The sequence below is a fragment of the Rhipicephalus microplus genome, chromosome 8 (genome assembly GCF_043290135.1).
Source record: "Rhipicephalus microplus isolate Deutch F79 chromosome 8, USDA_Rmic, whole genome shotgun sequence".
Taxonomy (NCBI): Eukaryota; Metazoa; Arthropoda; class Arachnida; order Ixodida; family Ixodidae; genus Rhipicephalus; species Rhipicephalus microplus.
Genome location: NC_134707.1, coordinates 41,832,400 through 41,849,979, shown reverse-complemented (window position 1 = coordinate 41,849,979; position 17,580 = coordinate 41,832,400). Strand labels below are relative to the sequence as shown.

Here is a 17,580-nt window from a genome sequence, read left to right as displayed (position 1 = left end):
TAGTGCGTGTTCAAATATTTACCTTAATTTGTCGCATGTTTACGCTGTTATATGAAGAGGAACGGTTTCATATCTGCTCTCTGATTACTTCGCATCGTGGGGCCTCCCGGAGACGTTCAAGGATTTCTGCCGTGCGCCTTTTGTTTAACTTGAGGAAACGTGTTTCTTCCATTGAGTGCGCATCACGAGAAGAAGGCCACACTCAGAATCTTGATTTGCAGTTGCCTGTTGGGGTTCCGCACTGTGCAGGAAGAGGATTGGTGGAGTCAGTTATAGCTCCTATACCAAGGCTTGGTGTTTTTTTTTGGGGGGGGGGGGGAAGCCGAGGCATTGCAAGCTCTATAGCGGGATATGAGATAACGTTTCGATATGTTCCGGGCACGACAGTGTTTCGTTGCAAGGGGTTCTTCAACGAGGTGGCCATGTTTACTCTCTGAAGCCCCGATTCGAATTCCGGCCCCTTTATGGGGAAAGATGGTAATGTAGCATTATACGACGTCGTACGTGTTCCTAAACATGGCCGCGGCCTGCTAAACTTCCCTGGTGCCGGTCTTTTTTATTGACTTCCTAACGGAAGTTCTTGGCACGCGAATTGGGGTGTCGTTGACTTCTTAGCTCTTGAGCAAACATCAGTAACGTCCTCACAGTACCGAGGAACATAGAAGTCCTTATCATACAAAATAGTTTTCTTACAGAGCTACGGCACCATGGTCAAAAGCCTCACAAGCAAATTTACTAGTTACACGCAATAAGGCATCTTCGGGTGGCCGACGCACCATGGAGATAACTGTGTATTTGGATGGTGCAGTAAATAATTACGAAGCTTTCAAGCAGACCACAGAGGGGCATATACCCGTAACCATTATTAAAATTTCCTGCGGCCCACCAAAATAAAATGATTGGCTGAGCAGACTCGCTGCTAAACAAACGAATATTCAACGCGTGCTTAACTGCAAATGACGTCGAAGGACGATAGTCTTCTGTTTGAAGGCGCTGCGTGAAATATGGCATCACCTGGCAGTAGTGTGAAGAAATGAAAGTTTTTTTTTAGAACTCAGAACCACTGGTAGGTGGCAGCGCCATTTCGTTTTAGCGAAGCGTAAGATACACACACGCTTTCGTTTGTGGCGTGGCATCGTCAGTGCAGCGTAATGAACACCGCAGTTTTAAGCTGTACATACCAATGTGTTTTTTAAATAAAGAAACACTCTATATAAAACTACCGTATTGATGTTGCGGCTCGAGTATGCGCAATGTTTGCTTTTTGACTGACGGTGTTCACAAGTATTAACGCAGCTACCAGATCAAGACGGCCGGTCGTTGAGCACAGGTTTAACTTTCAAAGGGTGGCATAGTTTTGAGACACACAAACTGACAGGCCGACAGATATACAGACCAAAATTTCTGTGTTGAAATATCCGAGGAAAGACTATCAAATACTTGCAATGCAACACGCGCATAAAAGATGCACTAGAACTGACACTTTAAGTGGTGACGGTAGAAACAAGAAGCGAGAAATGTTTTACACGTTCACGTTTCAGCCCAGCCAGTTAAAAATGACAGGCCACAGACCGCACTGTTTGCGCAGTTGTAGGGTAGCTCACGATGAGAAAACAGTTTCGCCAGATGAGACATCAAAATTATCAATATCTTGCACGTGTTTCAAACCACCGCTGTTAGGATCCCGTTCTTACGTTGAGTGGCGTCGCCGTCACCGTCGTTGATGTGGCTGACACACGTAAAGAATTTACAGGTATAGATGGACAAATAAGATAAGAAAAAATACTCGTGTTCACCCAGCCCTCTGCTTGGCAGTCGAGTATTCTACCATGAAGCCTCGAAATGTCTTTTTTTTTTCTTTATTTCCTTAATATGACTCTTTTCTATTGTACCCATGGGTGCGATGACCACTTATCGAGGCAGATGCTCAAAAGTAATTCGGGAAAATACCCCATTCATGCATATTTTCTGACAAGCGATGATGCTAACCTACCTCATATAGCGTGGCAAAAGAGGTTGATAGCAAGAAGCCATCGCATAATGTCAAGTGAGCAACTAGTGCGCGATTTATCACTTATGCCCAACCACTTGAAAGTGCTCATTCGTACTTCTTCATTGTCTTCAGCAACGTGCAGCATCAAGAGAACGCACGTAATACCGTACAGATGTGCGGTGGGCACCTCGCCTATCCACAAAAATGCGAATATTGGTACAGTGAGTGAAGTCCTACGTTACTAAAATTATGATTTGTGGCGTAGTCAGTACCTTGTGGAGAGCCGAAATATGAACACAGTTGGCCTTGCCCCAACATGAAGCTTCACTCAGAATTTGAATTAGGCTACATCGCAATCGTCGGCTGATCTTTTTTTTTTTTTTTATGTGAAGTGCTACAAGTGACCGTCGGCGTCTTCGTCAACACAATTGATACGAACAATCATCACGCAATGCCTTCACCCTGCAATGTCACTGGTTGGCGAATTTTCTGTTGTAGTCTTGACGTCATCAAATGACGTAGTGGGTTGGTCTAAGAAGGGTCGATCCCAGAGGCCCTGCAGAACCATCTGAGGCGCAGAAAACTTCCAATGCATACGATCTCTGAGGCAGTGCGAGAGCACGCTGTATGCGGAAAGCTTTCAATGCCTGCGGTTCCTGAGGCAGTGCGCGAACACGTTGCATGCAGAAAGCTGCCAATGGCTATGATCTCTGAGGCAGTGCGCGAGTACTTTGGATGCAGAAAGCTTTCAATGTCGTCAATCTCTGCGCAAACATGTTGAATACGTAAAGTTTGAGGAAGGAGAGAATCAATGGTATGGGTTGAGAAGAAAATGAAGTTGGCGGTCGTCTTCGAGTTGTCTTGAGAAAATAATGAGAGGCTGTGTTTTAGAGCAAACGTGGGGAGGAGTAACCAATATGTTTAGCATCTTCACTTGTCTTTGTTCATTGTTTTCTTTTTTCCGAGCAATGCGAAATCAATATCATGCGTTAACAACGTTAGCTTCTCAAGTCTTTGAAAGTTCCTTGCAACCATTCGTGCATAACTTAGTCAGCGTAAAAGCGCCATAAAAAGCCACCTCAATTTCCCGGTGCAATCCTGTTGATCCTCCAGCCCTTACTCAAAGCACTTAGTTCTACTCATGCCGTTCTGTTGTTCATGGCGTTAGACGCCTGCCGTGCAAATTTGCCTTGCACTTAGTGCGTCATTGCACTTTACACGATGAATAAACAATCCTGCTGAAAGCATGCGTCAAGGGCTCTTGAGACGCGAATACTTGCATGCGAAATAGGGAGACAGCCGTAATCACATTTCAGTTTATGGAGGCCCCAGCTAGGAGGTGTTGTGCCAAGCTTGGCCTGCAGGCGGCGCGTGGAGTGTTTTGGAAAACAATTCTGGAGAAGCACACCACGTCAATAAGTATAGTCCTGGCACTATGCGTATGTAAGATGGGCGATTATTCTATGAAGATTAAACAAGAGCGTGAAACTCTGGTAACGCACTTACTGAGCAGCCTAGGAAGATGCAGGCAGATAGTTTCCGAAAAGCACGATGCAAAAAAAAATCAGAGTCAGCGAGATCTCATACTCTCAACATAATTTGTGGTGGAGATGATAAATTTAAAATACGTATAAGGCAACGTGCACCCTCTCACATTACACAAATTGTACTGCCCAAATTGTGGCCTGAAAATCATCTTCAGCAAAAGGTTGGAGCCTTCTCAAGGCTGTGCACCAGAAACCACACTAAATTAGCACCTGTGATGGAGAGTAATGCATATCAATATACAAAATGATGCGTATGTTTGTGTACCGCTCGTAGATTGTGGAAAGACATGTATTCGAGTGAATACTGTGTTGGAAGCTCGGCTCCTGAACGCGAACTCTGTGCGTCTATGCCAGTTTTTTTTTTGTAAGTTTACCGCATGTTTTTTTTTACTTGTTCACTCTTTTGCAGCATCTTTTTTGTACTGCAGTACTTATAGCAATGCAACAGCCAATTGAATGAAAATCTAATCTTTTCAACAGCAAGTCAGTTAGACCGGAATAAAAAGAAACGCCTGATCTGATTGCATTCTGACCATGAATAATAAAAGAAGAATAGCGCATGCTTCGTCTATTATAATACAGTGTATACCTGGCATCCACTTGAAGTTTTATTAAATGGCATATATTGTGCAAGTGCGTTAACAATCGCTTCCACATAAGACGCAATTGTTTCTACATATTTACAACACGGTAGGCTCCAACAGTGAGTTATAATTTGCGCAATCGATGCTGGAAAAATTATGCGTCAATAGATACGTACTGTTAGTGGGCTCTTTGGCCCTCGCGTACCTAAATACCTACCGCAATGAACTTACTTGACGTAAGCACATTCCAAGTTTCCGAACCATCACCTTTGACCGTGCGCAAAATGGCAGAAAAAAAACAGTGAAATGACTAATTTATTTAACCTGAAAGCCAGGCCGAGAGTCTCGCTAAACCTATTAAAGATACAAGACTACAGTTACGGTTGGCGGTAATTGTGTTTAGTCCGCAGTGGCAATTGCCTCGAGCGTGGTGTTTTCACTGCGTGTAGCGCATAACCTCCCGCCATTCTCGAGAATGCCTGAACCTACACCGCATTTTTTTTTACTTCTCCCTCTAACGCTGAAACATCGTTACGGTTTCAGAAAGTGATTTTAATAGGCCGGTAGCGTGTTCCTAGTCGTTTTTGTTAACTCAGTAATTAGCAGACAATTACTCATTTGCCTTGGCATTACACCAGGCACCAGTCTCTGCCGAATGAAAACGCGCTGACTGGCCTCACTTTTTTCTGAAAAGTGCAGGTAAGCAGCACGAGAGCTATGTGTTTTCGCACTCATCAATGATTTCACTTCATCAGGACGTTCATTGTTTAACCAATTTCAGTGCGATTAGGTGGAAAATATATTGAGGTTAGAACGACGGTGGTACTGAATACTGTTGTTCGACTATTTTGCGCATCTTCCCTAAATATATTGTGCTCCCTCATTCTGATCATTCTAATTTCACTTGGTAGTGCTTTTTGTTAGAGCAAGTTGGTGAGATAGTTGCGAATGAAAGGATAAGTTGTCCTGTTATACTGTGCATTTTATGCCGTCTTTCGTGCCCATTTATTACGCAAATTATCTTTCTATTTCTGATCATCCGCAGTCCCTCTTTCTTTTTGAGTTAGGCACATTTTATATACCTTCCAGCTTGTTCTTTTATATAGGCGTAAAGTGTTTACGGCAACTTCTTGTATAATTTGTGAGTTAGGGCCATTCGGGCGTTGCTAAAATGGAAGAGAAACAAAACTTTTTAGCGCAAACAACCCTGAAAATTTGTTGCACGCAAGTAACTTTACAGAAGTATAATAATTACGCCCTTAATCACAAAATGCGTTCAAAAGCCTAAAATGCATGCTCGCACGAAGCGCTAAATCACTTTGTATGTACAGAAACCGAAACATCGTTCCATTTGCCGTGTGTATCCTAAAAAAGTGAAGCAAGTCATAACTAAGAAAAAAAAGCAAGTAACGACACAGGTGTAAAAACAATCGCGGACATTCTCGTGTTCACGCCAATGCAGTTTCTTTGAAGGACAGCAACTGATTCGGTGCTTCTGAACATTTATCTGCGTTTATCATGCATCTACTGGACTCGGCAACTGATTCGGCTTGTCGATTGCCAGCATTAGAGTAAATCCTGAGTGGGTCTGGGTAGTCCAGGGTACACTGGTGTTTAGACTATGGGCCACACCTTGCAAGTGCCCGCCACCCATTTACATTTTGAAATGCCGTCTAATTTCATTGCTTGACAGTTGATCATAGTGCATTCAACTTTGTAATGCCTGTTTATTTTATATTGTTTACCTTCGCTGATTACCCGTTGGCTCGTCATTCAAATAACAACAGCCTCTCAATCGAATCAGAGCAGAATCAATAGAATAAAGCGTTTACGCAAGCTCGGATCTCACGCTCTTTTTCCGTTTTATTGTTTCACGTCCAATCATAACTTTCATTCCTATTTAAATTCAGTGAAAACAAAAAAACCCGTATTTATCAAACAGAAAATGCTCCTCGTGGCAAGATGCGTGTCCCTCTGTGATTATTTTATGAATTAACTCCCCTGATCACCTGAAAAGATAAAAGTGAATCTTTTGTTTTTGTCGGCGCAGAACCCGCGGACATGTCCCTTCTTCTCCTGCTGCTGGCGGCTATATTTGTGTTCGCCGTCGTGCTCGTGGTGACATACCTGACGTACCGACGGCTGTACGACAACCTCCAGTTCAAGCCGAAAGTGCTCAACGACAGTCCCGTTCACGTCAAGATTGCCCCAAGGTCATGATGAATGCAACAGATCATTTTTTCCCACTACTTTGTATCATTTTGGCAAACACGCTGAAAGAATGTTTTCTATTCATAACATCACAAAAGTGTCGTTACGAATATTTTAAAGCTCAAAGCTTGAAGGTTTTATATTTTTTTGAAAAAGAAAGGAAGAGTTTTCATACGCCGCACGGCGTCCTTACGTGGACACGAGGCTTACGTTTACAATTTATCAATTTTCAATTTATCAATTTCAATTTTTCAATTTAGGAAGACGCTGAAAAGACTGAGCTAATGGTAAATAAACATTCTTGTAGCCTAAAGATCCTCTGTATGAATGCTCATCGAACAATTTCGTTACATACATACCTTTTGCCAGATGTTAGAAATGAGGCGTTTTGGCAGGGGGTTCAAAAATCTTGTTTGTTTTTTCAACAGTTTAATGTGGCTCGCTTCAAGCAGGTAACAATCGCATATTATTTCTGTGTCGTTCAATTAAGGTTACCAAGGAATATGCCCCGACAAAAAGTACAGAACTTAGGCAATGATTTACATGTGAATACAAATCTTGCTGTGAAACACATTGTATTTTACTCAAGCACGTCCAATAGCTTTGAATACTAACTCATCACTTACGTTAATTTTATTTATTTGCAATTGATCAAAATGGAAGGAAGGAAGGAAAATAGAGAGAAAAAAAGGCAAGGAGGTTAACCAGCCTATAGGCAGCCGGTTTGCTACCCTGCGTTTTAAAAAGTCTTTGAGGTGAATATGCAGTTATGTTAACTGTGCTACTAATTTCAAATAAAAATTCAATATAAAGGAGTCATGATTCAAAGCAAGTAAAGATGTTTCGGCATGAAGGCTGCACAAGAGGGCTTCACGGCGTCTCAGACCGTAGGCTGACAATAATGTAAAAACAGCAGGTATATACTTAAACTACCGAGCATCCATTAGATTCATAAAGACAGACAGCGAATCGAAATTACACGCGTGACACCTCGATCCTAAACAATGCATGATAATAATGTTAAAGGTTGTTTTTTACTGTATTCTTAAGACGCCAGAATTTTCAGCCATTATAAACAAGTACATATGCAATGTAGGTCAATAGGGTAAAGTGAATGGCAGGAACAATTCACCGAAAGTGTATGTAGAAACAGTAAAGACGCGTGAAATCTAAATATAGGTTACTTTAATAGTTACTGTAACTGGAGTAAATGTTTGGTGACTCGATGTACTGACTGTTTTTTGCAGAAATAGTCGAGCAGTAGTGCTTTATCTTACCGTAGAAGGATATAACAATAAAATCTCAAGAAAGTAGTCCTCCTTGAATGCTTGAAAAATTTACCGCACAAAGATCGGATGAGGTAAATGCACTGACTTTGCGCAGAGATCATCAATGCTACAATGACATCAGTTTAGTTTGTGTTGAGCGCCTCTAAACTAAAGTGAAGACGCCATTATTGTATGCTCTGTTCGAACGGGCAAACACGATGAAACATTTATCAATGATCTTGAACTTAAAAGCGCTGGCGTTGCATACTATACGAATTATTTTAACACTTTGATGGTCATACAAATGGTCCTATTATCCAATTTGTCACATCTTCACGCTTCCGGTGTGGTTTAAAGTTACTGATAGGAACAGCTGAAAGTTTTTGGCTTGCCGAAATATCATGGATGTTAAAGAAGTTATAGCCAGAGCGCACGACACAGAAAGTGCAAATAAATAGTTTTGGCGAAAGCTGCCTAACTCTATTGTCAAATATTTCGGCGTACATGAGGTGGATTGCCTGTCTCAAAGCATTAACGAAAAACGTAAGCAAACATAAAACTCGGAAGTGGACAGCAGAAGGGCTTGGGAGAACGGAAGGGGAAACGGGAAGATAACGTCACATCAGAAGTTGGCATACCTGCCAGTCTCTTGTGTTAGCAGCTGAAATAAGGTTGTACACTGCGCATTGAAAGGCAATCTATAATAAAGTTCTCAAACCGTCATTTTCATAGGCGTACCTATATTCGTCAAAAGCGCCTTGAAATCCTTGGTGTGCTATTTATAAGGGAGCTGCAGTGTAGTAAGTGAAACGCATTAAGAAGCATAAATCAAGATTTCTGCTAATAAAGACCATTATTCACTTGTATTTCCTAGTAAATAGCAATAGTTGTCTTGACACTTGCAGATACCAATAAGGGTACAGTGCTTCAACCAATTAGTGTAAGATTCATCCAGAATAACTTAGCATGCTGTCTTCAGCAAAGCAGTCTGTCACGAAGAACTTGCTGTTGAATAAGCTGGCACATCTTTATTCTAAATAATTAACTCGGTATCTAAAACATGATCATTCAAAGGCACCAGTTCATTGCGTTATTATTATTGCATGGTCAGGTTCTTGGCTCTGAGGTTCACTATTTATATTGCAGTCCACCAATACCACGCTAACAGGGGCTCTTGTTTGTTTTATTTTGTGTGTGCGTATGTGCGTGTTTTCAGGTCTCCCAGTTCTGGCAACGTACCGTCGATAACAATCAGCCACAGCCTTCCCGAGATGACGGAAGTTGTCAACGATGGGACTCAGGATGCCGTCGCCAAGAAGGTGGCCCCCTTGCGGCAGATTACCCTTCCGGCAGTGCCTACCCGTCATCTGACTTTTCAGAGGCAACTGTCGCACCGTCTTGACCTATCCACTACGGTGCCCTTTGAAGGTAATTAAGCGTGGGCAAAAACGCTCGGTTTGACAACACTACTACACAGTCAGGAGGCGTACACGCATATACACAACACTGAGTTGGCGAACGACCTTGTTCCCAATCAGTGAAGTTTTCTTACGTTTTTCTGCATGAGTTTTTCAGGGGCGAAGCTCCTTATGGTCTAGGACAATCCGTCCCTCCGGCGTAGTCAGAACAGCATATCTACGGACAGACAGACGGACGGACGCTGCACCTCACTATCATCTCTCACTTCATAGATATGCTGTAATTGTTTTTATTTGATGCGTCTTGCACGACATATAAAGTTTTGTCCAAGACAAATGAAACCAGCAATACGATAATATTTTGTTGTATTTGTCATTAACCTCATCATGGCCGCGATAAGGTTGACATCGTTTTGATATTTCGTATGAGAGCTATCGGTTAAGTTAAAAATGTTTTGTGGTTTAGCGTACCCTTTTTGTGTGAGTAAATTAGTCAGATGTGAGTATTTTGAAATTATCCCGCCTTTATTGAGCGAAAGAGAGAGAAAAGGTGACAAAAAAGCTCAATTTATTCTAAACACAAATAGAAAAAAAGAAACACCACCTCGACTCTTTGTTTGTAAGCCCGTAGTTTCGCATCGAAGCTGAAGTTACGAACGCGAATGCCCTCGTATCGCGAAAACAAATTGTATGAGCCGCATGTTCGACACTTATAGTGAGATGAAACACTGGGATATTTGCTGCGCCTTCACTGTGGCTACAGTGCGGCCGTCGAAGGCCAACGGTAAATTGTTCTTCCGTTTCTTTGCATTATCTCTCTCACTGTCACGCTCTTGGCGCATTCCCCGTAAGCGTAATTCCATTATGTTCGATTGGTTGACATTCAAATTCGGATATCCTCATGATCTCGCGTAACTGTGGAAAATTCCTGTGCAGAGTGGATGGCTCTTTTCAAATTATGTTCATGATATGGGCAATGCACGCCACGAAAAAAAACGCAAATGTGCTAGTCTTACTCATAATCCTCCCAGACAAGATTCGACCCGGGCTTCTAGCAGCAGCAAGATTTGCAGTTATTGTTTTTCCTCTATGACCTTCACGCCTGATTGCTGCAACTTTTTCGCTTACGTAAGTTTATGATGACGTAGTTTTCAGTGGCGCAAAAGGCAGGTTTGATCAAAGAGTAGCATGACTGATCGTTGCGTAACTTCAAAGGTAACAATCTTATGCACACGACATACAAAAATACATAGCTGTTCTTAGCGGTATTCTTTATTATTTCCTGAGCTTATGATGCATTAGAGGAATTTTGTTGTGCCTCTTTGCATGTATTCTGTCGAGCAGTGTGCAACATGCAACAGCGTGAGAACCACGGCACGGTGGGAGCGATACAGCCCGAGCTGTACGACCAAGAGGGCCTCACTTCCGGGGAGTCCAGACGGGACTCCACCGAACTGGCGGCGCAGGCGATGACTTGCGGCAAACTGCACTTCACACTCAAATACGACATCGACTTGGAAGGACTCGTCGTCAAAGTGAGTTCGTCTTTTCGCACGTCTTAATTTCTGCTTAGATCACAAAGCGTGAATGAAAAAAAAAACTCGCAGAGGCTTTGGTGCACTGGTCTAAGACAAATCGAAGGTGAATGCCATCCTCCTCGTTTTTATCTCGGTGAATGTATTGATTACTTGAACAACCCTCCGCAAGCCTTTTCCGCCTAACGGGCACTGGAATTGCCTCCAAGGGCGGAGTCACGGCAAGCTTTCTTCGCTTAACGTGGATTGGCATTGCCTTCAAGATCATAGTCGATTTTCTGTGCCTAACGTGGATTGGCGTTGCCTTCAAGACCGGAGCCATTGCAAACTTTCTGTGCTTAACGTGGACTGGCATTGCCTTTAGGATCGAAGTCAATGCAAGCTTTCTTCACAGAACGTGGATTGGCATTGCCTCCAAAATTAGAGTCACTGTAAGTTTTCTGCCCCTCGTCTGGTTTTGCACTATCTCCGTGACCAGCCCACCCTCGACTAAGGAATGATCTCATGGGTGGTGGCGTCACGCTATGGTAACGTAATGAGGATGTCCCAAGTTTTCTAACTTGTGGCATCGTGATGGCGCCACTATGTCACGTCGTCACGGCATTATAGTTTCTATTTCATTACTCGCGTTGGCACCAGCACAATAGAACGCCGACAGTCACACTTGTGCTGAAGGATTTCGCCTTTATAAAAAAATGTATGTAGATTTGGGGCCTACAAGCAGTTTAGTAGTGAAAGCAGGTCTTCTAGGTGTGAGAAAGACATGTTCACCGGCGAACAGCGAGGCAGTACATGGAAGGACTAATAAGATGTGCACTGCGATAAAGAAATAAAACGTGCTAAAATGGGTGCAGGGAATTAACCTAACACGCAACGTGGCGTGCTGGATGCACTCCGGGTCGAAGTGATGGAGCCTCCCCTGGTACCAAGGGCATTGTGACGTTGTGGTGGAGACAAGGGACCACGCCTTTTAACCTTGACGCTGTAGGTGGTGATCCAATCTGTAAGGCATGGCGGAAACAGTTTGGAAAGGAATGAAACTACCAAAAATCTACGAAAAAATGTTTCACTGCACTGCGCTGAATAAAACACAGGGTTCAGTTCTCGTTATTATTACTAGTGCGTAAAAAGTATTAGGGCATTGATGTTGCACGAGAGTGAAGGATAGAATAGCGTTCCATATAGGACTCCTGTAATTCTGTGTTTCCGTACAGTTTCAAAGGCCCCACAGACCGACAAAACAGAATGCATTCAGACTGCATATGAATTCCCAAGGAGACATGACTTAATAAGGATGAGATTCGGACCGATTCTGTAGGTAAATACTTCAGTTTCGCTTGTATCAAAGCAAAAGACGCAGCTTCACAAAAGAAGTAGCCACGATATTTTACTCTTCGTATTGAAGCAGTGCTTCTTGGTGTTCAGCGGTGTTTTGATTTTACTCAGATATAATATATAACAGAGAAACTAAGCAGAGTCTAAACCTGCAGTCTCAACATAGGTAATGGGATACGAGGTCGTTAACACACAAACAAATAAACAAACAAACAAAATGAGTAATCAAAAGTGCTCTGTGATTATGCGATCACCAGCGTACAAACAACTCGCATCTTTAATATTTGCTAAAGTGTTTGCTAAACACTAAATGAAGCGAGTGTTACGATGTTAAAGCTGCGGCATTTCATATATACTGCAAGAGACTCGGCGTGGAATGCTCTTGCAAATCGGATCACGCATTAAGTGAAGTAGCTGGGCACATGCATCAGCCTTACGCCTGCCTCGCTGAAGCTCTCATTCGGTTAATGCTTCCGATTATTAGCAATAAAATCCTGGTGAATTTGCCTCGTGCGGACTTTCCAATTGAATGCGCCAAAACCATTATATGGGTGCCAGGGCACGAGGACCTCACCGGCAACCAGTTTGCAGATTAAGTAGCTCGAGGCTTCACAAATCACCGAGCTTCTTTGCACACTGCAATAGAGGATACAACGCCCCTAGACCCTAACTTTGGTACAATTCTTCCGTATTACAGGGACAATAGAAAACTGTATCTAGCACCGCATACGAACCTCACAGCAAGGGAATTGGTGGCATTACGCAGAATACGAACAAACACATACACGAACTTATACAGGCTACATGTATTCTACCCCACAGCATATAGAGATATAGTATGCCCGTGGTGCGGGGCCACTAACTCTGTTTCACATGACGTAGGAGGGTACACATCGCAATAAAGAAGACCCCAACATGAACAACACATAAGAACAGTGGGAGGCAGTTCTGTCCAGCTCATCCATTGCTGATCAGTGTTGGCTGGTCCGAAGGGTAGAGATGATGGCTAGGGCCAGCGGAGCCCTGGAATAGGGCCCAATTATTTGTAATGCTCCGCATTATGCGCAAATAAAGTTTTCTCTGTCTCTCTTTTGCCTCGTGTAAGACTACTCGTCTAGTTTCGGAAAACAAGCTTCTGTAGCTGGCCGGGCACTACGCAAGACGTATGAATATCCACCGAGTCTCCTCTCACAATGCAATGAATACATATTTCAGTTGGAGTTCGAGCTGACCGGCCATTTGTCTTAGTGCCTGTCTAAGTCTTCGACGTACGGCTTAGTTGGTCTAGTCCGGTGATTCTGGATGTTGTCGGGAGGATCAAACCTTGAGCCAAACAACTTAAACGAAAGAAGTGGAAACTTTAGGGGTAGTTTTGTGTTAAACGCAACATTTACCAGAATGCAAAGAAATGACAATGCCGAGTAATGCAGAAGGGAGCTAAATCAATTAAAAGTGCAAAAAAACCTAGCCTGCCATGGAGAGGGACCGAATATGCGACCTTGAAAAGTCGTAGGCTGGCTCCCTGCTGTTGATTTTTCTTCTTGCTGGCAATGGCGCAGAACTTCCACTACCTTCATTTAGACCTGAACAAGATGATCTTTTTTTATTTTGCCAAAAAGCCTTTCAAAGTACCCTAAAGTCCGACACGCTGTTTATTTGTTTGTTCGCTTGTTTTGACGAGGTCATTAACAGTACGTGCGAGACGCTAACTGCCAGTCAGTTTTTCGTGTTGCTTAGCACTGCGTCTCGGCTCAAGTCGTCCGAAACTCAATCAGCTTGCAATAAAATCAACGCCGTCAGAATAAGCAATAAAACTATAGTGCGATGGCTCTCAGGCACATATACTTCTTGCCTGTTTTACAAGTCCAAATGAGCACGAGTATTTTTTAAGCCGTTCTGAGTATGTGTTTCTTTTTTTTTCAACAACCAGGAGTTAATTGCAAAATAGCTGCAAGGCGTAGTAAATTTTTAAGGTTCGACGACTTATAAACTCTCTATTGCTTGCTTCTGAGAAATCGTAATTAATTGGGGCGGTCGCGGAGCCAATGCACTTTGATTGGACGTCCGCCTCTGGTAAACTGGCCCCAATTAAGGGTGCCGTGCCGAGAGGGTGAACCTTTCTCTTGTTTGCAATTAAGTAATTGGTCGTGCCTTGTAGTTAACGCGAACGCGTTGAACAGTGCGTTGTAAGAAACGACAAAACAAGTTTCTGACGCAGTCAGCTTAACCGTGTCGGGAAAGATCAAAAGCTTAATTCGGCAGTTCTTTGCGTCGGCACTGCGTAATGTTCGCGCGACAAAAGCGTACCGCCGTCATTTTTGTTTAAAAGACAAAATCAAAACAAAGAACTATGAAATAAACAATTAGTGTATTGCAATAGCTTTTAGGAGCTTTGAACTCAATTAAAGCTAGACACAAATTTGCCCACAGTCAACAGACACCTCTTATTTGTCTCTTCACCTCAATGTCCACTCTTCAACTTGACCTAATAATGCATTACGCTCGCAAAAGCAATCAGAACATCTGAACTTTCAGAAAATTAGGTGGGCAGATGGAGAGAGATAGAAAGTTATGCGGGCAGATGAGATTAGTAAGTTAGCACGTATAACGTGGCTACAGAAACCACAGGACTGGGTTGATTGGTGAAACATGGGAGAGGGCTTTGCCCTGCAGTGGGCGAAGTTAGTCTGATGATGATGATAATAAAGACGATGATTGCTAAGACATAACAGAGTCATTTCAGATTTTCCTCTTTTCAGTTTTTTTTTTTTTTTTGCCGCGTACGTGAAATTCCCAAATATGACTCCGTGTTTGAAAAACATGCTAAATATATTACGCTCACGTATTTCTTTGTTTAAGGGCAGTGGTATAGCTGGGTTTTGATAATGTATATTTCAAACAATAATAAAATCATCGCAATGAAGAATATATTGCGCAATTTTCTGCTTGTCTACGTAACCACGATTTGCTGCCATTCAGCCAATCACCACATGTGGTGATTGGCTGGATGGCTGATTGGCACTTGTGGGGATTGGCTGGAGTATGCTAGGTAATCTTCACCACCATGGCATTGAAAATATGTAAATTGAGCAAGGGTTCTGCAAATGAGTGACACACCAGCATGCGTCAGTGACGTCTACTAAACCACCACCTCACCGAACCACCATGGCCATTAACCCACCACATTACTCGACGGCTCGTGCCGTTCTGGTGGTGCGCTTAGTGTCCTTTTGTGTGGAAACGGAATCTCCCTATGCCTTTTGGTTTTAGTTATTTGACTGCAGGTAGAATAATGAGTACGTTTCCATAACAGCTTCTAAGAAGAAACGCTTATTGCTAGATATTTGCTCGGATTATAAAACAAATTTGTTCTCGTAAAACTGCCGGTTTTGGCGGTCCAAAAACGTTGGACTGTTACAGTTTTCTCAGCATAAAGGGAAACTCCGGATAAGTATTGAACAAAAAAGTTTTTCACGTGGACAGAAGTCCAAGTGCAGGGGCACTTTCACACTCGGCCTCTAAAGCTATTTTCATAATTGTAAAGCTACCTGTCCTGCGATGCAATTAGCCCAAGTAATGGCGACTGGTCGATATACTGCAAACAGTGTGTTGAAGCGCAATTAGCTTGCACTGGGACGCGTAAAATGTGTTCTTTGCTCTCTTTATGTGATTACGCATAATAGGCAAGACTGAGCGCGTGAGACTAAGACCTTCTTTTCACTAAATGTTCAACAGGTGACGTGATTAGCAGGGCCGGTTAAAAGCACAAAAAAGCGAACTCTTGAGTTATTAAAAGTGTTTACCGAAAGACGACAGCCGAATTCGAGAGTCGAACCCATGTTCTCGAGCGTCGCAGTGCGATATTTTAGCCACAGAGTTAACACAACGCGTGGACAGATTTTAATGCCATTAACATTCATCGAGAAGTTTAGCCAATTCGCGATGTCTCTGCGCATCTTATCCTGGCCATTTCAACATCGACCACAAATATATAGGTATACGCAAACACATGCGTTCCGCAACCAATCGTCGTTTCTCAATTTCGCAAAGAAAGAAAAGTCACGCGAGGGCAATTTTTATTTTTTTATATTCGTGTACACTCCCCGAAAACGAAGCGAACGAAGTGAATTGTATCAGTTGTCGCGCATAGAACCATAGAAATGGGCAGCTCTGGGCCTTTCTGTTTTTGTTAAAGTTTGGGTACCACCCGTGTCGTCATCAGCAATGACGGTCACAGTTTTCTACTCGTGAAGCGTATCAGGTTTTCGCCTTTAACACCTTACGAAAGTACGTATCGTATGTCTCGTGGAATAATCATGCAAATAAGGTTTCCCGCCTATTATGCTTCATACCGCATCAGTATTTTGCCAGATATGCCTCAACATGATTATTTGATTGCTATGCGGGGTTTAACGTCCCAAAACCACTATATAATTATGAGAGACGTCGTAGTGGAGGGCTCCGGAAATTTCGATCACCTGGGGTTCTTTAACGTGCACCCAAATCTGAGCACACGGGCCTACAACATTTCTGCCTCCATCGGAAATGCAGCCGCCGCAGCTGGGATTCGAACCCGCGCTCGCGGGTAAGCAGCCGAGTACCTTAGCCACTAGACCACCGCGGCGGGGCGCCTCAACATGAGGTGACAGTAATAAAGTTAGCGAAGGAATAACAGCTTTGCCAATCAAATCCCTCAGAGCGTCATCTTTTCACAATGTCGACATGGTATTTATGTAGGAGTGTGCGATCGAAAAGCAGCACAATGTTGCCGAAATTGAAAAGAAAACTTGTGCCACTCTAAATCTGATTATTCCTCCGTCGCCTGTTTTCGTTCCATGAAAACGTACTACAAACAAGGCTGCGCATAATCGCGGACCGTATGCCTGCGACAACACAGGGAAAGGCTGCATCGGCAGTGAACGAAAAATGAATGGTTGAATCAATCGAACGGCGTCGGTCCTAAGAAAACATGATGAAGGTTAAACAGGTAACAGGAGCAGCCTCAATACAGCGTGACGCATGAAATATTGTAATAGTCGATGCCGTAACTCAATGAAAGTGACAGTTTTTCGTCATATCCATGCAAATCAGGCTTTCTTTGCGGATCAGAACGGAAATCTTAAAACATCGGCTAAATAAACAGTTATGTGAAAGCGCACCTACTTTTATACCATAGCCTTGCAGCAAACGAAGTTATTCGGCTGCATATAAGCCATATATATAAAACTCGAACTTTCGCTGCACCCTCTTCGGGTTCGCTGGTGTGTTTACCTTTTATGCCTGCTTCATGGATATGTTCAAAACACCAGGCCTCATTCTCTTCCTTTGAAAACCCCACTGCGCATGTCTAGGCGGCTCCATAATCGGGGCAGTTTCGAGCACATATTCGGCAACACAAAGGCGTTTAATTGTTCTGCGCTGCCACACGCCATCCAGCTTTGGAATGATCTCCCTGGTGATATCACTTCGATCACAAATCGCAAAGCCTTTCACTACCGCCTACTCGAACATTTCATGCTTGCGTAGTTATTTCTTGTTCATTCTCTCTAGATGTGTTATCTTATGTTTCAAACTGTTTAACGTGGTATCATGTTGCATTGTAGTATTGTAAACGATGCCAAAATTTTCTTTAGTTTACAATCACTAACTGTTCATGTAGTTAAGTTCGTATTTCGTGCACGCTCTTCAC

At 43.0% G+C, this 17,580-nt stretch overlaps 1 protein-coding gene across 1 annotated transcript in view; it reads left to right on the top strand.

Annotated features, from left to right (window-relative positions):
• LOC119165364 (synaptotagmin-10-like) overlaps positions 1-17,580 on the top strand; it is a 108,544-nt gene that overhangs the window by 63,448 nt on the left and 27,516 nt on the right. Inside the window, exons 2-4 of the mRNA XM_037417542.2 lie at positions 6,175-6,337; positions 8,820-9,031; positions 10,366-10,556. Coding sequence (XP_037273439.2) covers positions 6,186-6,337; positions 8,820-9,031; positions 10,366-10,556 — 555 coding nt within the window. The 5' untranslated portion in view covers positions 6,175-6,185. The remainder of the gene's footprint in view (positions 1-6,174; positions 6,338-8,819; positions 9,032-10,365; positions 10,557-17,580) is intronic.